The sequence below is a fragment of the Lynx canadensis genome, chromosome A3 (assembly GCF_007474595.2).
Source record: "Lynx canadensis isolate LIC74 chromosome A3, mLynCan4.pri.v2, whole genome shotgun sequence".
Taxonomy (NCBI): Eukaryota; Metazoa; Chordata; class Mammalia; order Carnivora; family Felidae; genus Lynx; species Lynx canadensis.
This window is the reverse complement of record NC_044305.1, coordinates 26,577,559-26,604,555: the sequence shown is the minus strand read 5'-3', so window position 1 is coordinate 26,604,555 and position 26,997 is coordinate 26,577,559. Positions and strand designations below refer to the sequence as shown.

At 37.8% G+C, this 26,997-nt stretch overlaps 1 protein-coding gene across 4 annotated transcripts in view; it reads left to right on the top strand.

Moving 5' to 3' along the window:
- The window catches only part of TPX2 (TPX2 microtubule nucleation factor), a 59,132-nt gene that overhangs the window by 7,260 nt on the left and 24,875 nt on the right, over positions 1-26,997 (top strand). For all 4 annotated transcript variants that reach the window (XM_030309848.2, XM_032592587.1, XM_030309846.1 and 1 more), the window contains 6 exons: positions 7,592-7,763; positions 9,626-9,748; positions 15,271-15,397; positions 23,034-23,162; positions 24,026-24,154; positions 25,911-26,032. In XM_030309848.2, the coding sequence (XP_030165708.1) occupies positions 7,658-7,763; positions 9,626-9,748; positions 15,271-15,397; positions 23,034-23,162; positions 24,026-24,154; positions 25,911-26,032 (736 nt within the window). In that variant the 5' untranslated portion in view covers positions 7,592-7,657. The remainder of the gene's footprint in view (positions 1-7,591; positions 7,764-9,625; positions 9,749-15,270; positions 15,398-23,033; positions 23,163-24,025; positions 24,155-25,910; positions 26,033-26,997) is intronic.

Below are 26,997 nucleotides of genomic sequence, written 5' to 3'. Positions count from 1 at the left end.
AGCAAAAACTTTATATGCAAGAGTACAAACTAATAAAAGAGAAATTAAGAGATGGTGATTTACTTTATGGGATGATTTAGCTCAGAGTTTTCCCGGTGTATGTATGTATTTACTTATTTATAATTTTTTTAATGTTTATTTTTGAGAGCGTGAGCAAGCACACAAGCAGGGGAGGGGCAGAGAGTGAGGGAGATACAGGATCCGAAGCAGGCTCCAGGCTCTGAGCTGTCAGCCCAGAGCCCGACGCCGGCCTTGAACCCATGAACCATGAGATCATGACCTGAGCGAAAGTCGGACAATTAACCAACTGAGCCACCCAGACCCCCTATCCAGTGTATTTAGAATAGGGTTTTTAATTTAGCAGTGTTCTTTTATCAACAGCTTCTCAGGATGCTTAGTTTTGTGTAAAGCAGAGTTAATTTTTGCATTTGACTGACAGTATGATTTGGTTATCTACCTCATCTTTGAAGGAATATTTATAGGAAACACCTGTACATTATAGCGACCTGAGATTTTGGAATCCCACAGACCTGGTCTTAAAACTTAACACTGCTACATACTAGTTGGTGATCGTGGAGTGGCTTAATTACTCTGGGCCTGTTTCCTTATTTGTAAAAAGGTGATGATGATATCTACCTTGTATATTTTTAATGCACTTTAAATGTGATGGTTTCTTAATTTTAAAAATGTATTTATTTTAAAATTTTTATTTATTTAAGTAATCTGCACACCCCCTGTAGGGCTCAAACTCATGACCCTGAGATCAAAAGTCCTGTGTTCCTCCCACTGAGCCAGCCAGGTGCCCCAAATGAGATGATTTATGTAAAGTGCCTAATAAAGTGGTTGGCCTGTAGTAAATAGTATTTGGAAGTTATTGTCTATAAATGGTTTTATCCTTTGTGCCTTGACATTTCACATTGATCTACATAAATCTCTATTTTTTAAAATAAATATGAGAGGAAATAAATAAATAAATAAATAAATAAAAATATATACTCACACGCACACAAAGAGGCACCTGTCTGGCTGAGTCGGTAGAGCACACAACTCTTGATCTTGGGGTCATGCCCTACATTGGGCATAGAGATTACTGAAAAAAAAAATTAAGTAAATAAGAGAGGTTAGTGGATAAGGACACATCCTTTAGGGCCTACTTGAATGCAGATGCTGGCTCTGTTATTTCTTAACTGTGTGATCATGAGTAAGTAGTAAATCTCTCCTTGCCTCAGTTTCCTTGTCTATAAAATGAAGACAATAATAGTACCTACTTCATAGGATTTTTGTGAGGATTTAGTGAGTTAATTAATACATGTAAAACATCTCCAGGAGTGTCTGGCATGTCATAAGTACTCAGTAATTAATAGCTATTATTATTTTTTTTTTATAATTTTTTTTTTAACGTTTTGCTTATTTTTGAGACAGGGAGAGACAGAGCACGAACAGGGGAGGGTCAGAGAGAGGGAGACACAGAATCTGAAACAGGCTCCAGGCTCTGCACTGTCAGCACAGAGCCCAACGCGGGGCTCGAACTCACGGACCACGAGATCATGACCTGAGCCGAAGTCGGCCGCTTAACCGACTGAGCCACCCAGGCGCCCCAATAGCTATTATTATTTTTAAGTTTATTTTGACAGAGAGAGAGAGAGAGAGAGAGAGAGCATGAGCAGTAGAGGGAGAGAGAAGAGAGAGAGAGACAGAATCAATCTTACTTAAGTAGGCTCCGTGCTCGGTCCAGGACCCAGACACAGGACTTGATCCCACAACTGTGATCATGACCTGATCTGAAATCAAGAGTCGGATAGATGCTCAACTGACTGAGTTACTCAGGTGCCCCATTAGCTATTATTTTTAACTTTTTTTTTCAAGTTTGTATACTTAAAAAAAAATTTTTTTTTTAATGTTTATTTTTGAGAGAGAGAGAGACAGAGCGTGAGCAGGGAGGGGCAGAGAGAGAGGGAGACAGAATCTGAAGCAAGCTCCAGGCTCTGAGGTGTAAGCACAGTGCCACCTGATGCTGGGCTTGAACTCGTGAACCTCAAGATCATGAGTCAAAGTTGGAAGCTTAACTGACTGAGCCACCCAAGTGCCCCACAAGTTTGTGTACTTTTTATTAAGTCAATACTCAGGAGCATTTTGCTTTTATAAAGAAACATTAAAAAAAGAAATAATGTGTAACATTTGAATAAGTGAAGTTAGTAGCCAATTTCAGACCCTGTAAATGGGAAACTTTATTTCCAAAAATCAATAGATTTAACAATTATTGCTGGATTACCAAGTGTACTTAATAAAAATCCCAGAAAGTGCAGTGACTTATGGACTGTAAATGCCACTTTAGGGGGAAATAAGTACTGCTTAACCAGTTCTTTAAACTGAAAAGATATTCATTTATATAATAAGATGTATTCAAAGAGTTCGTATAGTGAAAAGTCTTCCCCTGACTCAGAACTCCTAGCTTTCTTCCCAGACCCAAATACTGTTAACACTTCTGTGTCTCCTTCCACAATAATCTATGTATGTACAAAAGTATACATGAGTATATATTACCCCTTTCCTTCTTTTTAACATGAATGAGAGTATGCACTTCTACATTTGACTTTTCTCACCTAATAGCCCTTGGAGCTCATTGTGTACATATTACCACATATGCAAAGTTATCTAATATTAAATTCTCTAATATTTTATTATACGATTGTACCCTAATTTATTCAAACAGTCTTCTATTGGTGGAATTTTTGTTTTTAGTTTTTTGGCTTTTATGAACAATGCTATCGTGCACTTTCTTATACTTACGTATGCATAAGTACATATCTGTAAGATAAAGTTTTACACTTGGCAAGACCTATCAAAAACATGCACTTGCTCTCCAAAGAGGGTAGCCATGTAGCTCCATAATTTAAGAAAGAAAAAAGAATGTGAGGGGTTATATCTGAGTACTTTCCAGGTGGTTTTTTCAGTGGCATGCTTTGGTGGAATCATGGTTTTTAGGAAGCTAAGTGGGGTGGTTGCATATTACATTCCTGCCTCTTCCCTCCCCCAGCTTTAGTTGTCTTCATTGCATTCCTGCCTGGGAAGTGTTCCCAGTGACCTGGGTTAGGCATTAAGATCATGGGAATCCAAGATTTTCCCATGTCTTCCAGTATGTTTGTTCACAAGAACAGGAAAACTTCCTTGCAACAGGGGAATTTTAACCACTGTCAGTCACTGGGGAATCTTTCAGTGAGGGTCCTTTGAATATAGATATGGTCAAGGGGAGGAGAGGCAGTGATATAGTAGTGCATTGTATAGTACTTGAAGTGCCTTCTCATGTTTATGGGAAGTAAGTAGGCAGAAAGATACAGTGCCTCTCCTGTTGTTCTACACATGTAGTAAATGCCAGAGACAGGTCTAGAATTCTGGACTTCTTTGTTGGGATTGTTTTGGGCTATAAGTGACAGAAAATGTGACTATAATGGCTTATTCAAAAAGAGTATTGTCTGGAGGTAGATGGTTGCTGATTTGATCAATGGTCAGTAGCTCAGCAATATCAGGGCCAGTGTTACTTTTTTGGCCATCCACTTGTATACGCGATAGCTGCTCTATCTCTAGCTATTACATTTGCCTTTAAGGCAAGAAGAAGGGTTGAAGGGAAAGGGCAAGAACAAGGGCTGTGGCTATGTCAGGAAAGTAAGTTTTCCTGTAAATCCCTCAGCAGATTCCTACTTCATTCTCATTGGCCAGAACTGTTCTGGCTACACTAAGCTTAAAAGGTGACTTTTGTTATGGTGTGCTTCCTACTATTTTGATGATGTTCAATGAAACATATTTAATCAGTTTGACTTAAGTGATATTAATTTCTAATTCTCTTTTTTTTTTAATTTTTTTTAATGTTTATTTATTTTTGAGACAGAGAGAGACAGAGCATGAGTGGGGGAGGGTCAGAGAGAGGGAGACACAGAATCTGAAACAGGCTCCAGGCTCTGAGCTGTCAGCACAGAGCCCGACGCGGGGCTTGAACTCACAGACCACGAGATCATGACCTGAGCGAAGTCGGCCGCTTAACCGACTGAGCCACCCAGGCGCCCCAATTTCTAATTCTCTTTATATTTAGAGTTTATAATTTAAATATTGTATACTATCTTATTTTTTGAGTGCACCAGAACCTTAGCTCCTATCTAGATTTTAAATTCCTTTGTGTCTGAGACTAGATCTTCTACTTTTTGTGTAAGACATAGATAGTCTCAACTTGAGTATTAATGAGAAAGGAGCTCCGATATCATTAAGCCCATATTTAAGGCCCCTAGTGAGTGTATAAGAGTGGACTGCTAACAAATAACTTAGTGAGTTAAATTGATTAATGAAGGTAGACATAGAGAGTGAAAACTTTAAAATGAGAATAATAAAGACTCCTCTATTCAGGGCAAAAGACTATGGAGAATGGATTTACTTGGATATGCAGTACTCTTTTCTATGCAAATAGAGGCCATAACTATGTTAATATGCCTCTTTAATTCATAGGGTGAGAGGGCAGAACAATGTGGAAAGAACATTGTGTTGATGTTAGGAGCCTCAGTTTTGGATCTAGTTCTGCCTTTACATAATTGTATGATACTGGGCACATCATTCTCTCTTCAGCTTCCTCTTCTAGAATGGGAATAATAATTGCTGCTTTACGGGATTGTTGGAGAGTATTTGAAATACTATGTATTTACTACTTCATGGCACCTGGCATGTATAAGTACTTTTGGTAACTGTTTTTACCATGATCATTAGTATTATTGTTGTGTTGATCTTGGAAGAGCCTTTTTTGCTGTAATTAATCCTTATCTATAAACTGCAAAAGTTAGTTATTAAGATTCCTTCTGATTCCAAAATAATCATGTTTCTACACTAAGTACCTCAACTGGGGCATTGTTATAAAGGTATCTGTGGAGTTCTGGCTGCATTGAGTTCATAGGAGAGACCATGGAAAGATGAAGTTCTCTGGTGTATGGATTGATGTCACTATGTAAACCAAATAATTATTAGAATAAATGTTTCTCAGGCACTCAAGTACCTTCTGAATTACCCCAATCCACTGAGAGAAGCTAACGAAATACTGGCCAAACCACTGAGCAGTGAAGTTGGGTGTAACTACTCTTATGATTTATCTCAGAGCATAGGTATAGTTGTATACTATAAAGACAATGAGTGCTGAGGGTTATTAGTGCCCAGAATTGGTGACATTGTGGGGAACTGGCATACCTCTGGTGATATAAGTTCCTTTTTAGGAACGGTTTTACAGTTTGTATCGAGAGTCAGCAAGTCCACTTCTAAGAATTTCTCTTAAGGGTAGGGGCTCCTGGGTGGCTCAGTTGGTTGAGCGTCCGACTTCAGCTCAGGTCATGATCGCATGGTTCATGGGCTCGAGCTCCGCATTGGGCTCTGTGCTGACAGCTTGAAGCCTGGAGCCTGCTTGGGATTCTGTGTCTCCCTCTCCCTCTGCCCCTCCCCCAGTCATGTTCTGTCTCTCTCAAAAATGAATAAACATTAAAAAAAAAGGAATTTATCTTAAGGGCATACTTAAGGATGTGTACAGAAATTGAACTACAAGGATATTCTTCTAGTAGTATCTATAAAGTGAAAATATTGGAAAATGCCTAAAAATAGGGTATACGTAAATTATAGTATAGCTGTCAGTTGATGAAATATCTATATATATATTGACATGGAAAATGCTCACAATATGTGAAGCAGATTTCAAATATATGTGTGTATATAGAGAAAAAATGAGAGAAAGAGAGAGGGAGACAGACTGGAATAGTGTGGTATTGTAGATTATTATTTTTTATAGGAGCTTTTTTTATGATTTCTTTAATGAGCATGAATTTTTATAATAAAATAAAGGCTTAAAGGTACTTAATTTAATAAATGTGTATGCAAGTAATTAGTGGTATCTACTTCTCTTCCAAGATACAGAATACTTTAAAGTACATGTTGTTCCCTGGATGAAGACAAATGGCTCATTGGATTTCATAGGGAAATTATTTGCCAGTGAGTGTGTCCTTCAGACTGTTTTTGAAACTACTTCCAGATATTTTCTTAACCGTAAATGGCTAGAGTGGGGGCTGACTTTAAACCTACACAGGTTTCTACGGGAGAGTGTAAAACTTTGTACACCGGAGCAGGGATGGGCCCATACCTTTGACTTGTTTCTTTGACCTAATTTACATGTCGTGCCTTTTATGTGTGGTTTTTTTTTTTTTTTTTTAAGATTTTATTTTTAGCAGTCTCTCTACCCAGTGTAGGGCTCAAACCTACAATCCCGAGGTCAAGAGTGGCATGCTGTACTGACTGAGCCAGCTAGGTGCCTCCTTTTATGTATTTATTTTTTTTTCAATTTTTTTAATGTTTGTTTATTTTTGAGACAGAGACAGAGTGTGAGCAGGGGAGGGGCAGAGAGAGAGGGAGACATAATCTGAAGCGGGCTCCAGGCTCTGAGCTCTCAGCACAGAGCCCGACGTGGGGTTTGAACTCACAAACCGAGGGACCGTGACCTGAGCCGAAGTCAGACACTTAACTGACTGAGCCATGAAAATATTTCCAAGGAAAGAAAACCTGTAGTTGGCAAAACGTACTAAGTTTTTACTAGGTATAAGATACCGTTCTGAGAACCTTGATGGTTGAGGTATACACAAGTGAATAAAATCCGTCCTTGTCTTCAGGAATTTACGGTCTACTAGGAGAGGCATTTGCATAGTTAACTAATATAAAATTGAATGGTAAACAGCATCATGGCCTTGGAGAGGTAGCAATTAGTATGATAGGTAGAAATTGGGAAAGTTTGTAGAGAATTGAATTGGACTTTGAATAATGAGTAAGATTTTAGTAGGTGTAAAATTTAATGGTGTGTTTCAGAAATTGGGTTATTCAGGGCAGAGAAAGAGTAGTGGGATGTGGGAGAGGCTAGAAGTGAAAAAATGGTAGGTTGAGGGAAAATAAAATAATGAATGTCAAACACCTAGTATGGTACTTTGCCTGGCATGTTGTAGGCACTCATCAAACTTTGCCTCCCTCTAATTCCAACACATTTATCTTCAGGAATATCTTCAAGTTACCAAAAAAGAAAAGTTAACTTTGGGGCACCTGGCTGGCTTAGCCAGTAGAGCATGAAACTCTTGATCTTGGGGTTGTGAGTTTGAGCCTCATGTTGGGTGTAGAGATTGCTTAAAAAAAAAAAAAAGTCTTGGGGCGCCTGGGTGGCGCAGTCGGTTAAGCGTCCGACTTCAGCCAGGTCACGATCTCACGGTCCGTGAGTTCGAGCCCCGCGTCAGGCTCTGGGCTGATGGCTCGGAGCCTGGAGCCTGTTTCCGATTCTGTGTCTCCCTCTCTCTCTGACCCTCCCCCGTTCATGCTCTGTCTCTCTCTGTCCCAAAAATAAATAAAAAACGTTGGGAAAAAAAAAAAAAGTCTTTGAAAAAGAAAAGTTAACTTTTAGTTTGGTTTGAAAAATAAGGTGTCTTGTCCAGGTTATTTTCAGAATTGCAGATGTGGTAGTAAAATCAAAGTAATTGCTGGGGAATCAGTACCTTAGATTAATGCACAACCAAGTTTCTGAACCATTTCTTTTCATTAGAAGGTGATCTGTTGAGAAGAGTGAGTACTGGGAAAAACCTGCTCTTCTGTGCCAAGGCAGGGGACAATGTCACAAGTTAAAACTTCTTATTCCTATGATGCTCCCACGGACTTCATCAATTTTACCTCTTTGGATGATGAGGAAGATACCCAAAACATAGATTCTTGGTTTGGTAAGTGTCTGCTTTTTCAGGCCATTTTAAGGGTTAGTAGCTCGCTTTGTTCTGAGTACCTTTCAAAAAAATAGTAGGAATTTCAAGAAAATAACTAAAATATAAATTATTTTCTACACCAAGATATTTTATCATTTATGATATGATAGAAATAATTGAAATGCCCAATGTCTTAGGAGTGGGCTATCAGTGTTATTTTGCAGTTAGGAATAGTAAATATTTAAGCATTAGGGATATATGGAAAAATCCAGATGAAACAAAGTTGAGTGAAACTCTAAGATTCAAAACATGTCTGTAGTGATAGCAGCCACATAAAAACTTGCTCTACTGTCATTGGGCATAGAATCTAGTATTACAGTTAGGATACTGACATTGATACAGTCTACCCATCTTACTCAGATTTCCCCAGTTTCACTTGTACTCATACTCATTTCTGTAGTAAGTTCTATGCAATTTTATCACTTGTGTAGGTTTGTGTATCTACTCCCACTGTCAAGATACTGAACAGTTCTAACATCACAGGCATTCTTGTGTTGCTTTTTTATAACTACAGTTACTGCCCTATTGCTTCCCCTCACTGATTCATTTTTAGCTGGAGGGATTATGCTACTCAGAACCCAATCCCCAAACAGAAATGGGATTGCCTGGTGTTGAGTCATATGATTTGATGCAAACCCTGACACCAGGCCAATAATAAATAAGGATGTGGTTATGTTTTTATAGTATTTTGGAATAATACGGTGAGACCAGTGATATGTCAGGCTAGTAGTTGCTAGGGTCCCTTCATTTTATTCTTTCTCATATACTTATCTTCTGTATTTAAAAAAAAAAAAAATGTGATGGGAGAAAAAAAATGAGTCCATTACAGCTGCACTTATCACTTACAATGCAGTGTCCACGTGTGGTGGCACATGCCCTTCTCTTGCAAAAGGCCTTTAATGGTATCCGTTGGAGAAGGGGTCTCTTGGAAGTGGTGTGGAGGAAAGGTGAAGAGGACCAGCTGCCCTATAAGGATCTTCCCACGTCCTTGCATTACTGAAACCTTGAGGAAGACAACCCTGGGTTGTCTATCTTTTTTTCTAAGTTTCTTTAAAAACAAGATAGAAAATATTTGTACAGCGAAACTGGTAAATACAATGTCGAAGAAAAAAATTAATCCTACCATTCTTTCAAAACCACCTTAGTTCTAATACATTATTTTCTAATTCTCTTCCAAATAATCATATCTTTTTATACAGTTGCACTCTGATTGTACATGCACAGTGTTATTGCTGGAGCTTACCACATTCCTGAAGCTTCTGTTTGTTGGTAGGCAGTTGGTAGAACAGATGTTTCACTGCTTTGCCCTCACTTTTGGGCACAGGAGAACCTAAGGTAAAATCCCTTGGGAGAGCCTAGCTCTGTTCCATCCTCACACACCCACTTCTTACCAACCAGTTGAAAGAGAACCTCAACTCAAACAGACCATAAGATGTCTCTTGTAAGCCCTGCAGATCTTAATAGCTACAGTTTTCTTTAAGAGGAACATGATGTATTTAGGTGGTAGATTAGGCCAGTTCATGCTTATATGGTCCTAAATGTGTATCAAACAAAGATAAGTAGCTATTCACAATGCAGAGTCTGCACTTCTCCTTTTCTGTAATACATTGTTCAGTGTTGCCAGTGTTACAGTGATAGTTTTTATAGTCTCTATCTCTGACGTATAATGTGTACTCATTTCATTTTGATCACAAAAACTTTGTACTTGCCAAATGTGCTGGAAGCTTACTAGTAGGGGCTTTAGGCCCCATTTACAAGTGCATAGGACTGATTTATTTTGCTTCCTTGCTGGTTGTTTAAATGATGCTCTTTTTTTTTCACAGAAGAGAAAGCCAATTTGGAGAACAAGTTTCCTGGGAAGAATGGCATAGGAGGGCTTTTTCAGGGCAAAACCCCTCTGAGGAAGCCTAATCCTCAGCAAGCTATTGTCACACCTTTAAGACCAGGTAAGAAAGAACATCTTAGGAAAAAGCTCTTTGGTAGAATGGTGGAACAGTGTGTTATGGGCCTGAGGGATCTGGGGGAATTACGTAAATGTTGTATCCTTTGGTTTATTATTGGTGAAATGGGCCAGTTTCACTTTATGGTGAATGTGACACTAATGATGTACTACACTTTTTTTTTTTTTTAATTTCTTGGAACTTAAGCTAACATAGACTTTTACTGCCAGATACAAAACTCTTTTCTTTTTATGACAAGATTTAACATAACATAACCTGACTCTGGCTGGGAAACAAAGCAGTAGGAGAGAAGAATGTACTGCTTGTCATTGCACAAGAATTCTTTGAGTCATGTATCTGATTCTAAAAGATAATTGGCATTTAAACTGGTGGTTACTAAGTCTGCAGAATATTTTCTATTTGATCAGAACAAAAGAAGCATTTTTAAGAGATCATAAATCCTTAAAAATTACTTTTTTGAAGTAACAGCCATATTTAGATATGATTCACATGAACAAATCACCCAAAGTGTACATTTCGGTCTTAAAAAAAAAAATTTTTTTTAATGTTTTATTTTTTGAGAACAGAGAGAGACAGAGCGCAAGCAGGGGAGGAGCAGAGAGAGAGGGAGACACAGAATCCAAAGCGGGCTCCGGGCTCTGAGCACAGAGCCTGATGCAGGGCTCAAACCCACGAAAGAGAGATCATGACCTGAGCCAAAGTCAGACACCTAACCAACTGAGCCACTCAGGCTCTCCATCAGTGTTTTTCACAGTACAGTCATAGAGTAGTTGTACAACCAATACCACAATCAATTTAGAACATTTGAAAATTACTCTTAATGGATGAATCCGAAACTGGCTCCAATTAGACCGTTAAGTAGAGGAGTCATACCAGGAAATAACTGTATTTCTAGCAAACTTTTGTAGTTTACAAAGTCTAAGCTGCTAGGATGACTTTCAAATAATTAACTCATGAGTACAGATGATATCTATTGAATTTGGGATTAGGGCAGGGACCCTGAACTTTTGCATCCATCGTCTTAATTGCAGAAGGGGTTAGAACTGTATGGCATGTTTCACTTGCCATGCTTGGAATGCCTGTGGCCTCAGTGCTGCATCCTCAGGTAAATTACATTAGTTCATTAGGCATGGCAGATTTTCTGTTGCCTTGGTGGTCTTTGTGCTCTTCTTGAATTGAAAGAGTATGTACTGTTACCTAATTTGTCTGGACCACTTTCAGTTGAAGACTGTTTTGTCAACAGTGTGCCCCAAAGCAAGAAACTTCTGTTGGGTCTGTCATGTGGCAAAAACCATGCACATTGCTTACGTGCATGCCCCTTAGGCCCCTCAGAGTCTGTGTTCTTTCATATTACATATTTTCACCTGTCTTACGAGTGTTGTTCCCTCTGCATTCAATTCCTAATGTAATTGAAAAGTTCCTATTCATCATTCAAGGTCCAGCTCAAATACCCTTTTTTCTCTGATTCCTCTTATTGTGTTCTCAAAGCACTTTTCATACCTCTATTTTAATTTCAATTTTCTTTTGTGTTGCTAATACAAAAAAATAATTGATTTTTACATATTAATCTTTTATCCTGCGACCTTCTAAACTCACTAGTTTTAGTAGTTTTTTTTTAATAGATTCCATCAGATTTTTACATAGATGATCATATCATCTGCAAATATGCCTTTTATTTTTTTCTTGCATACTGTACTGGCTAGAACCTTTAGTAGGATGTTGGATAGGAGTGGAAAAGGTAGACATGCTTGTCTTATTCCTGTGCGTTCAGGCTTTTACCATTAAATATGATGTTAACTGTAGTTTTTTCATAAATATCCTTGATCAGGCTGAGGAAATTCCCATCTATTCCTATTTGCTGATAATTTTTTATTTGGAATGGATGTGAGATTTTGTCAAATGCCTTTTCTGCTTATATTGAGATGATTATATGATCATTTTTCTTTTTTTGGTCTGTTACTGTGTTGAATTACACTGATTTTCCAACGTTAAGCCAACCTTGCATTTCTGGGATGAACCCCAATTGGTCATGATGGTATTTTTTCTTTGTATGCATTTTTAGGTTGTTTGCTACATTTTTGTTGAGAATTTCTGTATATATTTTTCATGAGGTATATTGGTCTGTAGTTTTCTTTGTGATACCTTTGCTTGTTTTGATAAATACCTTACTCTAAATATTCCCTTCTCTTCTTTTTTTTTTTTTTTTTTTTTTTGGGGAATTTGTGTAGAATTAATATTAGGTCTTACTTAAATGTTTGGTAGAAGTCACCATTAAAGCCATCTGGGTCTGGACTTTTCTTTGTACAATGGTTTTTTTGTGTGTTTTTTTAAAAATTTTTTTTAACATTTATTTATTTATTTTATTTATTTTTTATTTTTATATATTTTTTAATGTTTATTTATTTTTGAGACAGCGAGACACAGAGCATGAACAGGGGAGGGTCAGAGAAAGAGGGAGACACAGAATCTGAAACAGGCTCCAGGCTCTGAGCTGTCAGCACAGAGCCCGACGCAGGGCTCGAACTCACAGACCGTGAGATCATGACCTGAGCCGAAGTCGGATGCTTAACCGACCAAGCCACCCAGGTGCCCCAACATTTATTTATTTTTGAGACAGACAGAGAGAGAGAGAGAGAGAGAGAGAGAGAGAGCGCATGAACAGGGGAGGGTCAGAGAAAGAGGGAGACACAGAATCTGAATGAAACAAGCTCCAGGCTCTGAGCTGTCAGCACAGAGCCCAACGCGGGGCTCGAACCCACAGACCACAAGATCATGACCTGAGCTGAAGTCGGACGCTTAACTGACTGAGCCACCCAGGCGCCCCTGTAGAAAGGTTTTTAACTACAAATTCAAATTTTTAACACTCTCATCTTGAGTGAGTGTTGGTAGTTTGTATTTAAAATAATTTGTCCATTTCATCTAAGTTGTTGAATGTTCATAATGTTCCCTTATTATCCTTTTAATATTTACAGATTCTGTGTGGTATCACCTCTTTCATTCCTGATCTTGGTAATTTGTCTCTGTTTTCCTAATCAGCCTGGCTAGAGATTTATTAGTGTTACTGATTTTCTGAAAGAACCGACTTTTGGTTTCGTGTTGTTGTTGTTGTTGTTGTTGTTGTTGTTGTTTTTCTATTGCTTTTTCTATTTCATTGATTTTCATTCTGATCTATTAGTTCCCTTCTACTTACTTTGAGTTCAATATGCTCTTTTTTTTTTGTTTTTTCTTAGATGGCAGCTGAAGTCATTGATTGGAAATCTTTCTTCTATAAATTTCCCACTAAGTACTGCTTTAGTGGCATCCCACAATTTTGGTGTGCTCTGTATTCATTTTCATTCCATTCAAAATACTTTTAATTTCTTTATTGCTATCTTCTTGATCCATGTGTTTTTTTTTTTTGAGATATAATTGACATACAACATTGTATATGTTTAAGGTGTTGATTTGATATGTTTATATATTACAACTTGACTGACACCTCTATCATATCACATAATTATTTCTTTTCTCTCATTGTGAGAGCAATGAGGATCTTGTCTCTTAGCAACTTTGAAGTTTATAATACAGTATTGACTATAATCTCTATGACTGTTATTGTTGACTGTAATCTCCAGGATTTATCTACTAGTTCCAAGTTACCTAAGTGTTATTTAGAAGTGTGTATTTAATTTCCAAATACATGTGGCAGGGGGTGGCAGTTCCAGAAATCTGTTATTGATTTCTCGAGGGATTTAATTCCATTTGGTTAAAGAATATATTTGTGTGACTTGATCTTTTTGTATTGAGACTTGTTTCATGGCCCAGAATATGGTGTATCTTGGTAAATGTTCTGTGTGCACTTCAAAAGAATGTATATTCTGCTGTCATTGGGTGGAGAGTTACATAAATGTCAATTGGGTTAAGTTGGTTGATGTTGCTCAAGTCTTGTATTTCCTATTGATCTTCTAAGTGTACTATCCATTATTGAAAATGGGTATTGATATCTTCAACTATTATTGTTGAACTGTTTTTCCCTTTAATTTTGTCAGTTTTTCCTTCATGTATTTGGGGCTTTGTCATCATGTATGTATGTGTGCGTGTATATCTATATATACACATACCACATATGTATGTATGTTTGTAACTGTTACATTTTCTTGATGAGTGGACTGCAACATATTTTTGTTAATGAAGTTTTATTGGAATACAGCCATGCACATTTGCTCATATATTAAGACTACTATATTCTTATCGATTTTTCTGTCAACTTGTTCCATAAATTAGAAGAGAGAGATTGAAATTTCAGACTATATTTATGGATTTGTCTATTTTTCCTTGTACTTTTTGCTTTTTGTATTTTAAAACTCTGTTATTAGGTACGTAAATATTTCAGTTGTTACCGCATCTTGAAGAATTGACCATTTTATCATTTTGAAATGATTGTCTTTATCTCTGGTATTCTTTGCTCTGAAATCTGCTTTGTCTGATACTAATATAGCCATCCCAGCTTTCTTTTGATTAGTGTTAGCATGGTGTGTTGATATTTTAAGAACATTTTTTGTAGGGAGAATATAAATTTTTTTATTCTATTTTAAGATTTTATTTTTAAGTAATGTCTACACTCAACATGGGACTCAAACCTACAACCTTGAGATGAAGAATCACATGCTGTACCTACTGAAACAGCCAGGCACCCCTATAAAATTTTTTATGTTAAATTTTTTATATTAAATTTTTAAAATTTAATCCTCTCTGATTTTAAATGGGGTAAGTGCCTCTGTTATAGCCTTGACACAATATATTATCATTTTTTTGTTTCTTTTTCTCCCCTCTAGGAAAAAATTTCTTTAGGCGATGAGCCAAATGATTGTTCTCTGGAATAAATAATGCATGAAATGTGTTTTCATAGCCTGACTTTTCTTCCCTGTTATCTGGTTGAATTTTTTGTCTTTTGTCAAGGCTCTCAGTTCATAAGTTCATAAGCTATACCAGAAAATGCTGTTTCTTCCATGAAGACTTTTTTTGATTATTCTTGTCTCCTTATTCTTATAGTACTTTTTTGTTTCTGTTTCATGATGGCCATGGTAACATCAGAATACGTTATGATAAAATATCTCCTTCCCCTTTCCACCCTTAGATTCCCTTTTCCCAAATGCTGTATTTTTAAACTCTTAACTGTTTTTAATTTGTGGAGGAGAGAAAAACCAATGGTTATACCCATAATGCCTAATAATATGATTATATCAGCATTAAAAGGCAGAGATACTTTTTTCTGAGGTGATGACTTAGGCTGGCAGATAGGCCCTGGATACTTTGTTTCTGCTTCAAGCAAAGTAGATTTTATAAATTCATCTTCTGTGTAAGATTTCACTGGAACTAAAGGTTCCACTGCTTAGAGGGGCTTTATACACACACACACACACACACACACACACACACACACACATGCACATACATATAGATGTGTCTCTCATATCTAGCTTACTTCCTTGGAATTTGAGTGCTGACTAGTTTTTGCTCTTCCACAGTTGACAACACTTACTACAAAGAGGCAGAAAAAGAAAATTTGGTGGAACAGTCCATTCCATCAAATGCTGCTTCTTCCCTGGAAGTCAAGGGAAACACCTCAAGAAATACTCCAGCACAGCCACAGAGGTAAGACTGTTTTAGGGCTCCAAAGTGGTTTTTATGTTAATGATGTTCACAGAATAGTTACTGTCAGGATACCTACTATGTGTCTCATACTATATTAGGCTCTTTATTTTACCTCATTTAATCTTCATAACATTTATGAATTGTAGGTAATATGCTTAACTTATTGATAAGGACTTAGAGGTACTAAGTTGCTTAAAGTTTATTGGTTCCAGAACCCTTGCTATTTGCACTATCAATATGGATTGCACTTTATTTGTGTGGATATATGATAGACTTTTTTTTTTCCTATTTATATATTATAAGTAAACTTCATAAGGGCAAGCATTATGTATCCTTACTGTGCCTAACAGTGTCTGGCAGGAGCAGAAACTGAATATTTAAATGCTTGATGAATGAATAGATGGGTGGGTTAAGCTGCAATCTTGGCACTGGTGAACTTAAAACAGTTAATGTCTTTGAATGTTGTATTTGCGTCAGTATCTTTTTTTTTTTGATAACAAAAATACCATGTTTGGGAGCTGTCAGTATTAGTTGCCTTCAGATGGCACTAATCAGAAGAATATTCAGGTTAGGTTTTTTTTTGTTTTAAACTTTCAACATCTAATAATTACCATCCACTCATAAAGTTTAAATTGTAAGACCGTTTATTGCTTTATACTTTTTTTTTTTTTTTTTTTTTAATTTTTTTTTTCAACGTTTATTTATTTTTGGGACAGAGAGAGACAGAGCATGAATGGGGGAGGGGCAGAGAGAGAGGGAGACACAGAATCGGAAACAGGCTCCAGGCTCTGAGCAGTCAGCACAGAGCCCGACGCGGGGCTCGAACTCACGGACCGCGAGATCGTGACCTGGCTGAAGTCGGACGCTTAACCGACTGCGCCACCCAGGCGCCCCAGTTTATTGCTTTATACTTTGATGTTACCTAGAATATCCTCAAGGAAGAGGGATGACAGATAATATTATTTTATATTCAGAAGTGATAAAACTACCATTTGCAAAGCCTCATGCTGGTATAAAGGTATTACCTTTTGAGATTGGTATCATACAAACTTATCCTAAACTTTTTTGGTAAAGAAGCCCATTTTAATAAAAAGAATTCTATGAAATTTCAATGAGCTAGGCATATATCACAAGAGTCTTAAGAGATTGCTACTGGTTGATTCTATGGTTTCTGTTCCATGTTTAGATTGTAAATTGAGGCCTACAGATTCCTATAGATTGCTTCAGAATCCCGGAAACTGTTAGTGTCTTCACTTCTCTATTCTGTATATGTATATGATTGCTAAAATTGTCTTTCATCCTGATTGAATGCTGAATGCCTTTTGGAAATGACGGTGTGAGAGGAAGCCAGCTACAATTAGAGACCTGAATGATTTTTTGTTTTATTTTTAAGGCAGGTACTTCTACCACTCAAAACTTCAGTTTACTGAGAATAATCATATCCTCCAGGCTCCTTGTAAGAAAGGGCCAAATAAGATGGCATGTGACAGTACTTTGTAAATGATATTGCATTATGAAAATGCATAGTAAGTAAAACATTAGTGCCATTAATCTCAGATCTCAGATTTATCTGAGTCCAGAGTTACCTAATCGAGAAAGGAATGGCAGATGGAATAGGAAGGTGTAGATAGTCATACAAATTCCATTTTATTTTATTTTCACATGGTCTCAATGGATAGGCTAAAACATGTCCAAAACTTCTTTGACACAGAATAGTTAAGAGTCAATAAGGCCTTAGTGTGTAATAATAATTTTTCCATGGAGGTGTTGCTTTACCATAAATACATGTTTTAATTTTTGGCATCTCATCCCTTAGTCATTTCTCCCTAAAGACACCCAGCAGTTCTTCTCTTGACTTCATAACATCATTGCTGAATTTAAATAATGTCCAAAATGGTCGTGTGTTCATGTGTTTTGCCTTCTTCCTTTCTAATTTGTATGATTCCCAGTCCCGTTTGTAAAAATTAACTAGTTTTGGGGTGCCTGGGTGGCTCAGTCTGTTGAACTTCTGACTTCAGCTCAGGTCATGATCTCACGGTTAATGAGTTTGAGCCCCATGTCAGGCTGTGTGCTGACAGCTCAGAGCCTGGAGCCTGTTTCGGATTCTGTGTCTCCCTCTCTCACTGTCCCTCCCCCACTCGTGCTCGCTCTCTCTCTCTCTCTCTCTCTCTCTCTCTCTCAAATAGATAAACATTAAAAAAATTTTTTTTCTTAAATATTTATTTGTTTTTGAGACAGGGAGAGACAGCATGAACGGGGGAGGGTCAGAGAGAGAGGGAGACACAGAATCTGAAGCAGGCTCCAGGCTCTGAGCTGTCAGCACAGAGCCTGACGCGGGGCTCAAACTCACAGACTGTGAGATCATGACCTGAGCCGAAGTCGGATGATTAACCGACTGAGCCACCCAGGCGCCCCTAAAAATTTTTTTAAAAAAGGTAAAAATTAACTAACTTTACTGGGTAATAATTTGCATATAGTAAAATGTACAGATCTTGGCCGTACGATCTGATTAGTTTTGATAAATACATACCACCATGCAACCATAACACCACAATCAACATATATAGTACATTTTCATCACCTCAAAAGTTCTCTCATCCTAACCCTTTATAGTTAATTCTTACTGCTTTTTCTACCTTCTCACTCTCTCACCTCCTACCCAGAGGCAAAACTGTTCTAATTCCTGTCACTGTAGATTAATTTTTTCCGTTCTAGATGTTTTTATAAATGAAATTTATGGTACTCTTTTATATCTGACTTCTTTTCACTTAGCGTGTGCTTTTGAGATTCATCCATGTCCTTTCATGTTAGTAGTTTGTTCCTTTTTTTTTTTTTATTTAATTTTTAAATTTACTTTTGAGAGAGACAGAGAGACAGACAGTGAGCGGGAGAAGGGCAGAGAGAAAGGGAGACACAGAACCCGAAGCAGGCTCTAGGCTCCGAGCTGTTAGCACAGAGCCTGATGTGTGGCTCGAATCCATGAAGCGTGAGATCATGACCTGAGCCAAAGTCAGATGCTTAACTGACTGAGCCACCCAGGCACCCCAGTAATTTGTTCCTTCTTATTGCTGATAGTAAGTTCTGTTGAGTGGATATGCCACAATTTATTTATCCATCCACCAGATGATGGGCATTTGGGCTGTTTCCATTTGGGGGCTATATAGAGCTGCTCTGAGTAATTTTGAGGACATATGTTTCTCTTGAGTAAATACTTAGGACTGCAATAGCTGGGTCATAGTGTTAAATGTATGTTTATAAGAAACGCCAGAAAGTTTTCCAAAGTGACTATACCATTTACATTCCCACTGGCAGTATATGAGAGTTTCAGTTGCTCCGTATCCTAGCCAACATTTGGTATTGTCCGTCTTTTTAATGATATTTCATTGGTTTTAATTTGCATTTTTCTGATGACTAATAACGTTGATCCATATTTTCATGTGATTATTGGCCATTCATATATTTGCATACATAGCTGGCCGCTTTTTTAGTCTGGTTCCCTGCGGTCTCCCCCAGACCTGTGAAAGTTAGAAGTCAGCCAAGACTTTGAGTAGTGTTTAAGTGTTCAACCTCTCTGTGGTTCTCTTGTTTCTGAGGTTTTGTCTCTAAATTTCTGCCAGCTCCAATGTTTGTCTATTGACACCTCAAGCAAGTAAGATGTTAGTTTTGTGCCATCTTACTATATGCACAGTAGGGGTTACATTTATAAAAAAAAAAAAACAGCGAACTCACCAGTCTTACGTGGTGTGGTTTTATTTTTTAAGGATGGACACCTCACCAGTTTCTGCTTGCCTTTTTGCTGGGCTCCATGGGTGTCCTCTAAACATACATGGTTTAGCAGTCAGGCAGGAATTTGTGCAGAGGTTTTGCTCAGATTTTGAGTGACATTTTTTCTGTGGCTCTTTCACTTTCAGGATTTTCTTCTAAATTTCTAGGTGTTATACTGACCTTGAATTTTTATCTTCTATTATCTCTAGCCAGTGAGACTGGAATTTTCTGCTGTTAGAGCTGCTACATTTGGGGAGTACCTCAGGCAAAAAAGCTACCAACTCATAATTTTTACCCTTTGCAGTTGCTTTTCATGGATAAATGTGCCTCTGTTTTCTGCCTGCTTTTGGTCACTTTCCAGTGCCTTCAAATGGTTGTATTATTGTATCTCGTCTACATTTTGTAATATGCACTCTTCATTACTCATTCAATACATTCATTTCTTCATTCCTTAATTCAGTAAATTTGCTCTTCATTACTCCATGTAATTTTTTATGAGTACTTTCTTTTAGAGATTAATATGAAATATTTGTAGATGAAAGGTAGACATTTAGTTAGGATTCGTTTTGAAATCCAATAGAATGGATGGAAGGAAAATTGATACATGATTGGGATTGGCTGTGAGTTGATAATTTCTGAAACTGAATGATGAGTACTCACTAGTCCATTTTATTCTCACTTTTAGTTTTTTAGTATTTAGAGAGAGAGAGAGAAAGAAAGCACATGTGCATGGGAGAGAGGCAGAGAAAGAGGGAGAGAGAGGATCCCAAGCAGGCTCCACACTTTCAGTGCACATCCCGACATGGGGCTCAATCCCACAAACTGTGAGATCATGACCTGAGCTTGAAATCAGGAGTTGGACATTTAACCAACTAAGCCACCCAGGCACCCCTCTCCTTATTTTAAAAATATGCTTGAAATTCTCTGTAATAAAGACTTAAAAATTGGTACACTGTGCAGTGGCATGAAAGCCTGAAAATGTAATAAGTCTTTACAGTGTTTAGGACTTTTATAAAAAAAAGTGTTGAGAGAAATTAAACAAGACCTAAATAAATTGTAGGACATACCATATTTATGGATTGGGGGATCAGTATTAAAAAGATATTAGTTCTCCCTAACTGATCTATAGATTCAATGTAATATTCATTAAAATCCTAGTGGTTTTCACTGTGGACATTGATAAACTGATGCTAAAATTTATTCAGAAATGCAAAGGTCTGAGAATAGCCAGATACTTTCAAAGTGCTAGTTGATAGCAAGACATATTATTATGAAGCTGCAGTAATTCAAGCTTTATGGTATTATCCAAGGATTAATGAGATCAGTGAAATCAAATAGAAATTCATGCACCCATCTATGGGCATGATATATGACAATGGTGTTACTGTAGACCTGTGGGGAAACAGTGCTCCCCCCCACCCCACCCTTTAAAAAACAATGCTTTGCTAGTGGATATCCAGATAGAACAGAATGAAACTTGGTCCCCCTTTGCATATAAAACAGTCAATTCTTTTTTTCTTTACATCCAGTGTTGGGGCTCAAACCCACAACCCCAAGATCAAGAGTCGTGTGCTCCTCTGACTGAACCAGCAGGGGCCCCTAAAATAGTCAATTCTGGGTGGAATTGTAGATCTAAATGTGAATGCTAAAGCTCATATAATGAAATATTGGAGAATATCTTCATGACCTTGGAACAGGGAAGGATTTTTTTTTAAAGAGTATACACACAGAAAAGCACTGACCATAATGGGGAGGGGTATTGATGTATTTGAGACATTTATCTAGTCAAATGGTACCATAAAGAGAGTAAAAAGCCAACCCCCAAAGTGGGAAAAGATATTTGTGACACATAAAACCTACAGAGGGCTTATGTTCATAGTATATAAGGAATTCTTATTAATCACTCAGGAAAGGATTGACAACCCAATGGAAAACAAACAAGAGACTTGAACTAGTACTTTATCAAATAGGATAACCAAATGGCCAGTGAACATGTGAAAAGTTGCTCTATCTCACTGGGAATCAGAAAAGCAAATTAAAACCACAGCAAGGTTTTACTGCATACCGGCTAAATTAAAACATCTGACAGTACCAAGTGTTCAGGAGGGTGTAGAGCAATGCAGACTATAATATCAACTCGCCAGTGTAAGTAAGCATAGATTGGTACAAGCACTTTGGAAACAACTTTTTTTTTTTTTTTAATTTTTTTTTTTAACGTTTTATTTATTTTTGAGACAGAGAGAGACAGAGCATGAACGGGGGAGGGGCAGAGAGAGAGAGGGAGACACAGAATCGGAAGCAGGCTCCAGGCTCTGAGCCATCAGCCCAGAGCCTGACGCGGGGCTCGAACTCCCGGACCGCGAGATCGTGACCTGAGCTGAAGTCGGCCGCTTAACCAACTGAGCCACCCAGGCGCCCCTGGAAACAACTTTTAATTGATATAACCAGCGTCCTATGACCTAACAAATGGTCTTAAAGCCTACACCCGCCAGCAACATGTGCACCTGTGCAGTGGACTGGATAGATAGTGGTACATTCCTACAGTGACTGTTATACAGCATTAAAAATCAGTGAATTAAAGCTACATGACTCAATGTGGCTGAATCTCACAAATATAATGTTGAGTGAAATAAACAAGACAGAAAAACAATACTTGCAGTAGTCTGATTATATTACCTGAAGGTTTTTTTTTTTTTTAATTTTTTTTTTAATGTTTATTGCTTTTGAGAGACAGCACAAGTCAGGGAGGGGTAGAGAGAGAGAGACACAGAATCTGAAGCGGACTCCAGGCTCTGAGCTGTCAGCACAGAGCCCGACATGGGGCTCAAAATCACGAACTGTGAGATCATGACCTGACCCAAAGCTGGACGTTTGACCAACTGAGCCACCCAGGCACCCCTGCCAGTGTTCTACTTCTTAGCCTGGGTGGTGATTTCATGAGTCTTTACTTTGTAATCATTTTTTTTTTTTTTTTTTTTTTTTAACGTTTATTTATTTTTGGGACAGAGAGAGACAGAGCATGAACGGGGGAGGGGCAGAGAGAGAGGGAGACACAGAATCGGAAACAGGCTCCAGGCTCTGAGCCATCAGCCCAGAGCCCGACGCGGGGCTCGAACTCCCGGACCGCGAGATCGTGACCTGGCTGAAGTCGGACGCTTAACCGACTGCGCCACCCAGGCGCCCCTACTTTGTAATCATTTAACTTAATTTTTGTTTTGTGCACATTTTGGTATGTGTTAAATATTTTACCAAAAACGGGGGAGTGACTAAAATGAGAAAATAAACACCTTAGTTACCAGGAGATCTGATCTCAAATTTCAAGTCTGATAGCAATTTGCTATGTAACAGGGTCAAGTCACCTCATCTTTATTGACTTTTACATTAAAAAAAATTTTTTTTCAACGTTTTTTATTTATTTTTGGGACAGAGAGAGACAGAGCATGAACGGGGGAGGGGCAGAGAGAGAGAGAGACACAGAATCGGAAACAGGCTCCAGGCTCTGAGCCATCAGCCCAGAGCCCGACGCGGGGCTCAAACCCATGGACCGCGAGATCGTGACCTGGCTGAAGTCGGACGCTTAACCGACTGCGCCACCCAGGCGCCCCTTGACTTACATTTAAAAGGAGGGAGTTGTATTAGGTGATTGCCTGTGTCTTAAAAGAAAAAAAATCCGTTGCATTTAAGTACCAACGTTTTATGATGAGGTTCAAAAGCTATCAGTAAGGTAAAAAGTTTTTAGAGTGGAAATAATACCACAAAACTCTTTGTAGCCATTGGCAGTTTGACATACTTTCACATTTCTGGGGCACAATTGCATATCTGTAGTAGATACATTCATTTTGGATAAATTTTGTCAATTCCTGTACCATAGGCGATCTACTAGACTCTCTGCTCAGAAGGATTTGGAACAGAAAGAAAAACATCATGTAAAAATGAAAGCTAAGAGATGTGCTACTCCTCTAATCATCAATGAAATTCCACCCTCCAAAAAAATGAAAGTGTAAGTAGCCACAGCTTCTGTCGATTGGCATAGGTTTTACTCCAGTTTGCTCTTGTGGTTAACAGCAAACAGAATATATGGTGCTTGTTCTTATTTTTATCAGTTAGGAATGTATTTTGCTATAAGAAATAGCCTATTCACCTCAAGTGGTTTAAAGAATAGTGATTTATTTGCTTCACAGAAGTTTGCTGTTGGCTTTGGTTCAGTGACTGAACAGTGCCAGGGCATTGTTAGCTTTTTTTTCATACTTGTTACTCAAGATGGCAGCTCTGTGTTTCTGAGCTTCTTCCTTGTGCTTGTTGCCTCATTGTCACAAGATAGCTGCTATATATCTAGGTATCACATCCATGTTTAAGAGAAGAAGGAGAGTATGATGAAGAGGGGCAGCATCCATATCACAAAAGTGAAAATTTTTCAGAAACCTTGGTTATACCTCAGTTGCCCTACTGTGTCGCTTGAATTCTTCCTAGTGCAAGAGAAGCTCTCAAAACAAGTACAGCCTTTGTACATTGCCACCCCAAACAAAATTAGAATTCTATTGATAAGAAAGAAAGTGGAATAGATATTGGGAAGGCAGCTAGCTATCTGCCGTTTGTGCATTTTATGATAAGCAGTTGGAATCTCTCCCCACCCTCCTGAACCATCATCAGACAACTCTTACCTTGACTTCTGTTGGTGTTCTCAGAGTTTACCCATTTTATCCATTGGTACATACTATTGAAAGAATCTTGCGATTGAGACGTGCTTGTTGTCCGAATGAAAGAGAAAATTTAAGCCTTATGTGATAGATTTGGGGAGGAGAGTACAGCAGTGTATGCTTTAGGGAATTGAGAATATTTATTTTTTGTTCTTTTGAACTCAAGTTCTAACAAAAAAAAGAAGCCAGAGGAAGAGGAAGAAAGCAGTGCCCATCAAGATACCTCTGAAAAACATGAGTCTTCCCCAGAGAAAGCCAAGGGCCGACATACTGTGTCTTGTATACCACCTGTGAGGTATGTTTCTTTCCTGAATTTAAACTTTAGAGTCAATAGAGTAAAATTATAAGCAGGTACATCTGTAGTGTGGAGCACATGGAGCTTGGGAAACTAATAAAGCTGTAACTATGGTGAGGTGAATTGTTTTATGTCTTGGGGGATGCTCAAGTCTTAAACATTGAGGAAAATATACTATTAAAGCAAATTAAAAGGAATATAAAAGGAAAAAGTTAGTAAAAAGGTCCTTACTACCTGAATTGAACAGTTTCTATTTTACCAAGCTCCCTTCAGGTCTTTACACAAGTAAAAAACGTATTTTTACAATCTGTGTGTAAGTAACCTTTGGGATTTGTTTTCTTTGCTTGCCACAAGACTATTTCTTTTTTCTTTTTCTATACTATACTATAAAATCTTCCCATTTATCCTTTTTAAATAGCAAATACTCTATCAAATTATATTTACCACTTCCTGTTGAAAATGTAGTTACCAATTTTTCACTATTAGAAATAATCGCCAACATCTTTATTGGTAGGGACTTTTCTTTGAGTAGTTTCTTCAGGCTGAGGAAAGAGAAATTCCTTGATCAAGCCTAGTTTTATGGCTACTGATATTGCCAATTTTATTTCTGAAATAAATGTATGAATTTACAATACCATCAGCTTTGAATGAATATTTTTATTTCCGTGTACCCTGTCCACATTGAATTTGTTTTTTGCGTTTAAAATTGTTTAGGGGCGCCTGGGTGGCTCGGTCGGTTAAGCATCTGACTTCGGCTCAGGTCATGATCTCACGGTCCATGAGTTCGAGCCCCGCGTCGGGCTCTGTGCTGACCGCTCAGAGCCTGGAGCCTGTTTCAGATTCTGTGTCTCCCTCTCTCTGCCCCTCCCCCGTTCATGCTCTGTCTCTCTCTGTCTCAAACATAAATAAACGTTAAAATTAAAAAAAAAAAAAAAATTGTTTAAATTTACTTGATAAAATGTTGATGGCATCAACTTATTTTAATTTTTATTTGATTGCTGATAGGATTATATTACTGTTATTGTGAACATCTTTTCCATATTTCCTCTTGGGTGGATTGTCTATTTCCTTTTCTGTTTATCTGTATGTGGTATTAGTGATAGTCTCATTGTTAAGAATGATTACTCTAAATTGAACTTTTGCTATGTGTCAGGTACTTGGGAAACACCCGATTTAATAGTCACCAAATATTCTGTGGGGATGAATATATTCCTCATTTTACAGTGGAGAAAACTGAGTCTCAGAGGGATTAAATATTTTTCTCAAGAGCACATAGGTAGAAAATGAAATGATGGTTGGGATTTGAACTCTAGCTGGTTTCACTCCTAAGTCTCTCTTCTCCATCACAGTGTATATTTTACATATGTTAGTCTTTTGTCATATTTCTTGCAAATATTTTCCCCATTCTACTGGTATTTTAATCCTACTTTTTCTTGTGGCCTAAAAGCTGATCATTGTATAGTCAAATTTATGTCTTTTGTAATATCTTCTATAGTCAATTTTAGCTTTCTTTTTGAAAAATTTTCAATATCGTTATAACTTGTGCATCTTGGTTTTTTTGTTTTTTTTTTTTTTTTGTTTTTTTTCATACTGTTACATAATTAAGTCAGTATCGATTTATCAGATAATCCTTTTTGGCTTTGATGATTATTTTATCACAGGTTAAAAATCTTGTCTGTAATACCCTTAGACTGTTTTGAATCAGGAGCCTCTTTCTTCTCTCCTCTCTTACCTCCTTTACTGATTTTCCCTTTAGGCAAAAGATTCTAAAAAGTACTGAGGAGCAAGAGTTGGAGAAGAGAATGAAAATGCAACAGGAGGTGATGGAGATGCGGAAAAAGAATGAAGAATTCAAGAAACTTGCTCTTGCAGGAATAGGTCAGCTTGGCTCTGGTTGATTCTGATTTATGAGGGGTCCTTCCCATAATCTTGGTAGGGTTTTTGAAGTCTCTAAAGGATAAAAGTCTTTATTGGTTAGTAGCCAGTAGAAAAAGGTATGTTTGTTAGAAAGCTGGACATGGATATTCTTTATATCCCAATGATTGTTCCCTAGAACGTTTTATATACACCAGACTAGGGCGCCTGGCTGGTTCAGTTGACAGAGCATGTGACTCTTGGTCTCAGGATCGTGAGTTCAAGCCCCCATATTGGGCATAGAGGTTACTTAAAAAAAATGGGGGGGGGTATTATATATATACACCAGACCTTTCTTAGAGCGCACTGTGGCTCTCTGTCTCTAACTGTAGAACTCACACCCATTTTTTGAGGCCCCTTTCCATGAAAACTTCCCTCATTTCTTCAAGGATAACTGATTCCTCTCTCCTTTTCCTTTCTAATTCTTTTTCTTTGTATTAGAAAAAGAAGGAATTATGATTGAGACAGAAGATAAAGCCATTGGGCATGCCAGTTTTTTATTGTTGTTTTCCCATTTTAATTTTAGACAGAGGAAAAGACAGCTGAGCGAATCCACTTGTAGCTACAGAGGACAAGTAGGACTGAGGGAGCGAAAGGGTCAGAGTTCTGCTTTGCTCTGGCATACATAGAGTTATTATTGGTGGAGTCAAAGCTATAAAGCCCTGAATACTGAGTTGAAAAAGCACCCCTGGAGTTTATAGGATTTCCTTCATAGACATGTTAAGTGTGCTTTTTAAGACAATTCATAGCCTTTCTTGTCAAAAGTATTCCAGTTACCGTGTGTCCAGAGCTATAACTACACCTAGGAGATGGGATTCTTCTCCCCTGTTCTACCTCTTTGCAGTTTGCCTCTGACCAGAGGTCCTCACACCAGTAGTGCTCAATGAATAAGGTACATATAGTAAGTAGTGTCCTTGAGCACTGATTCA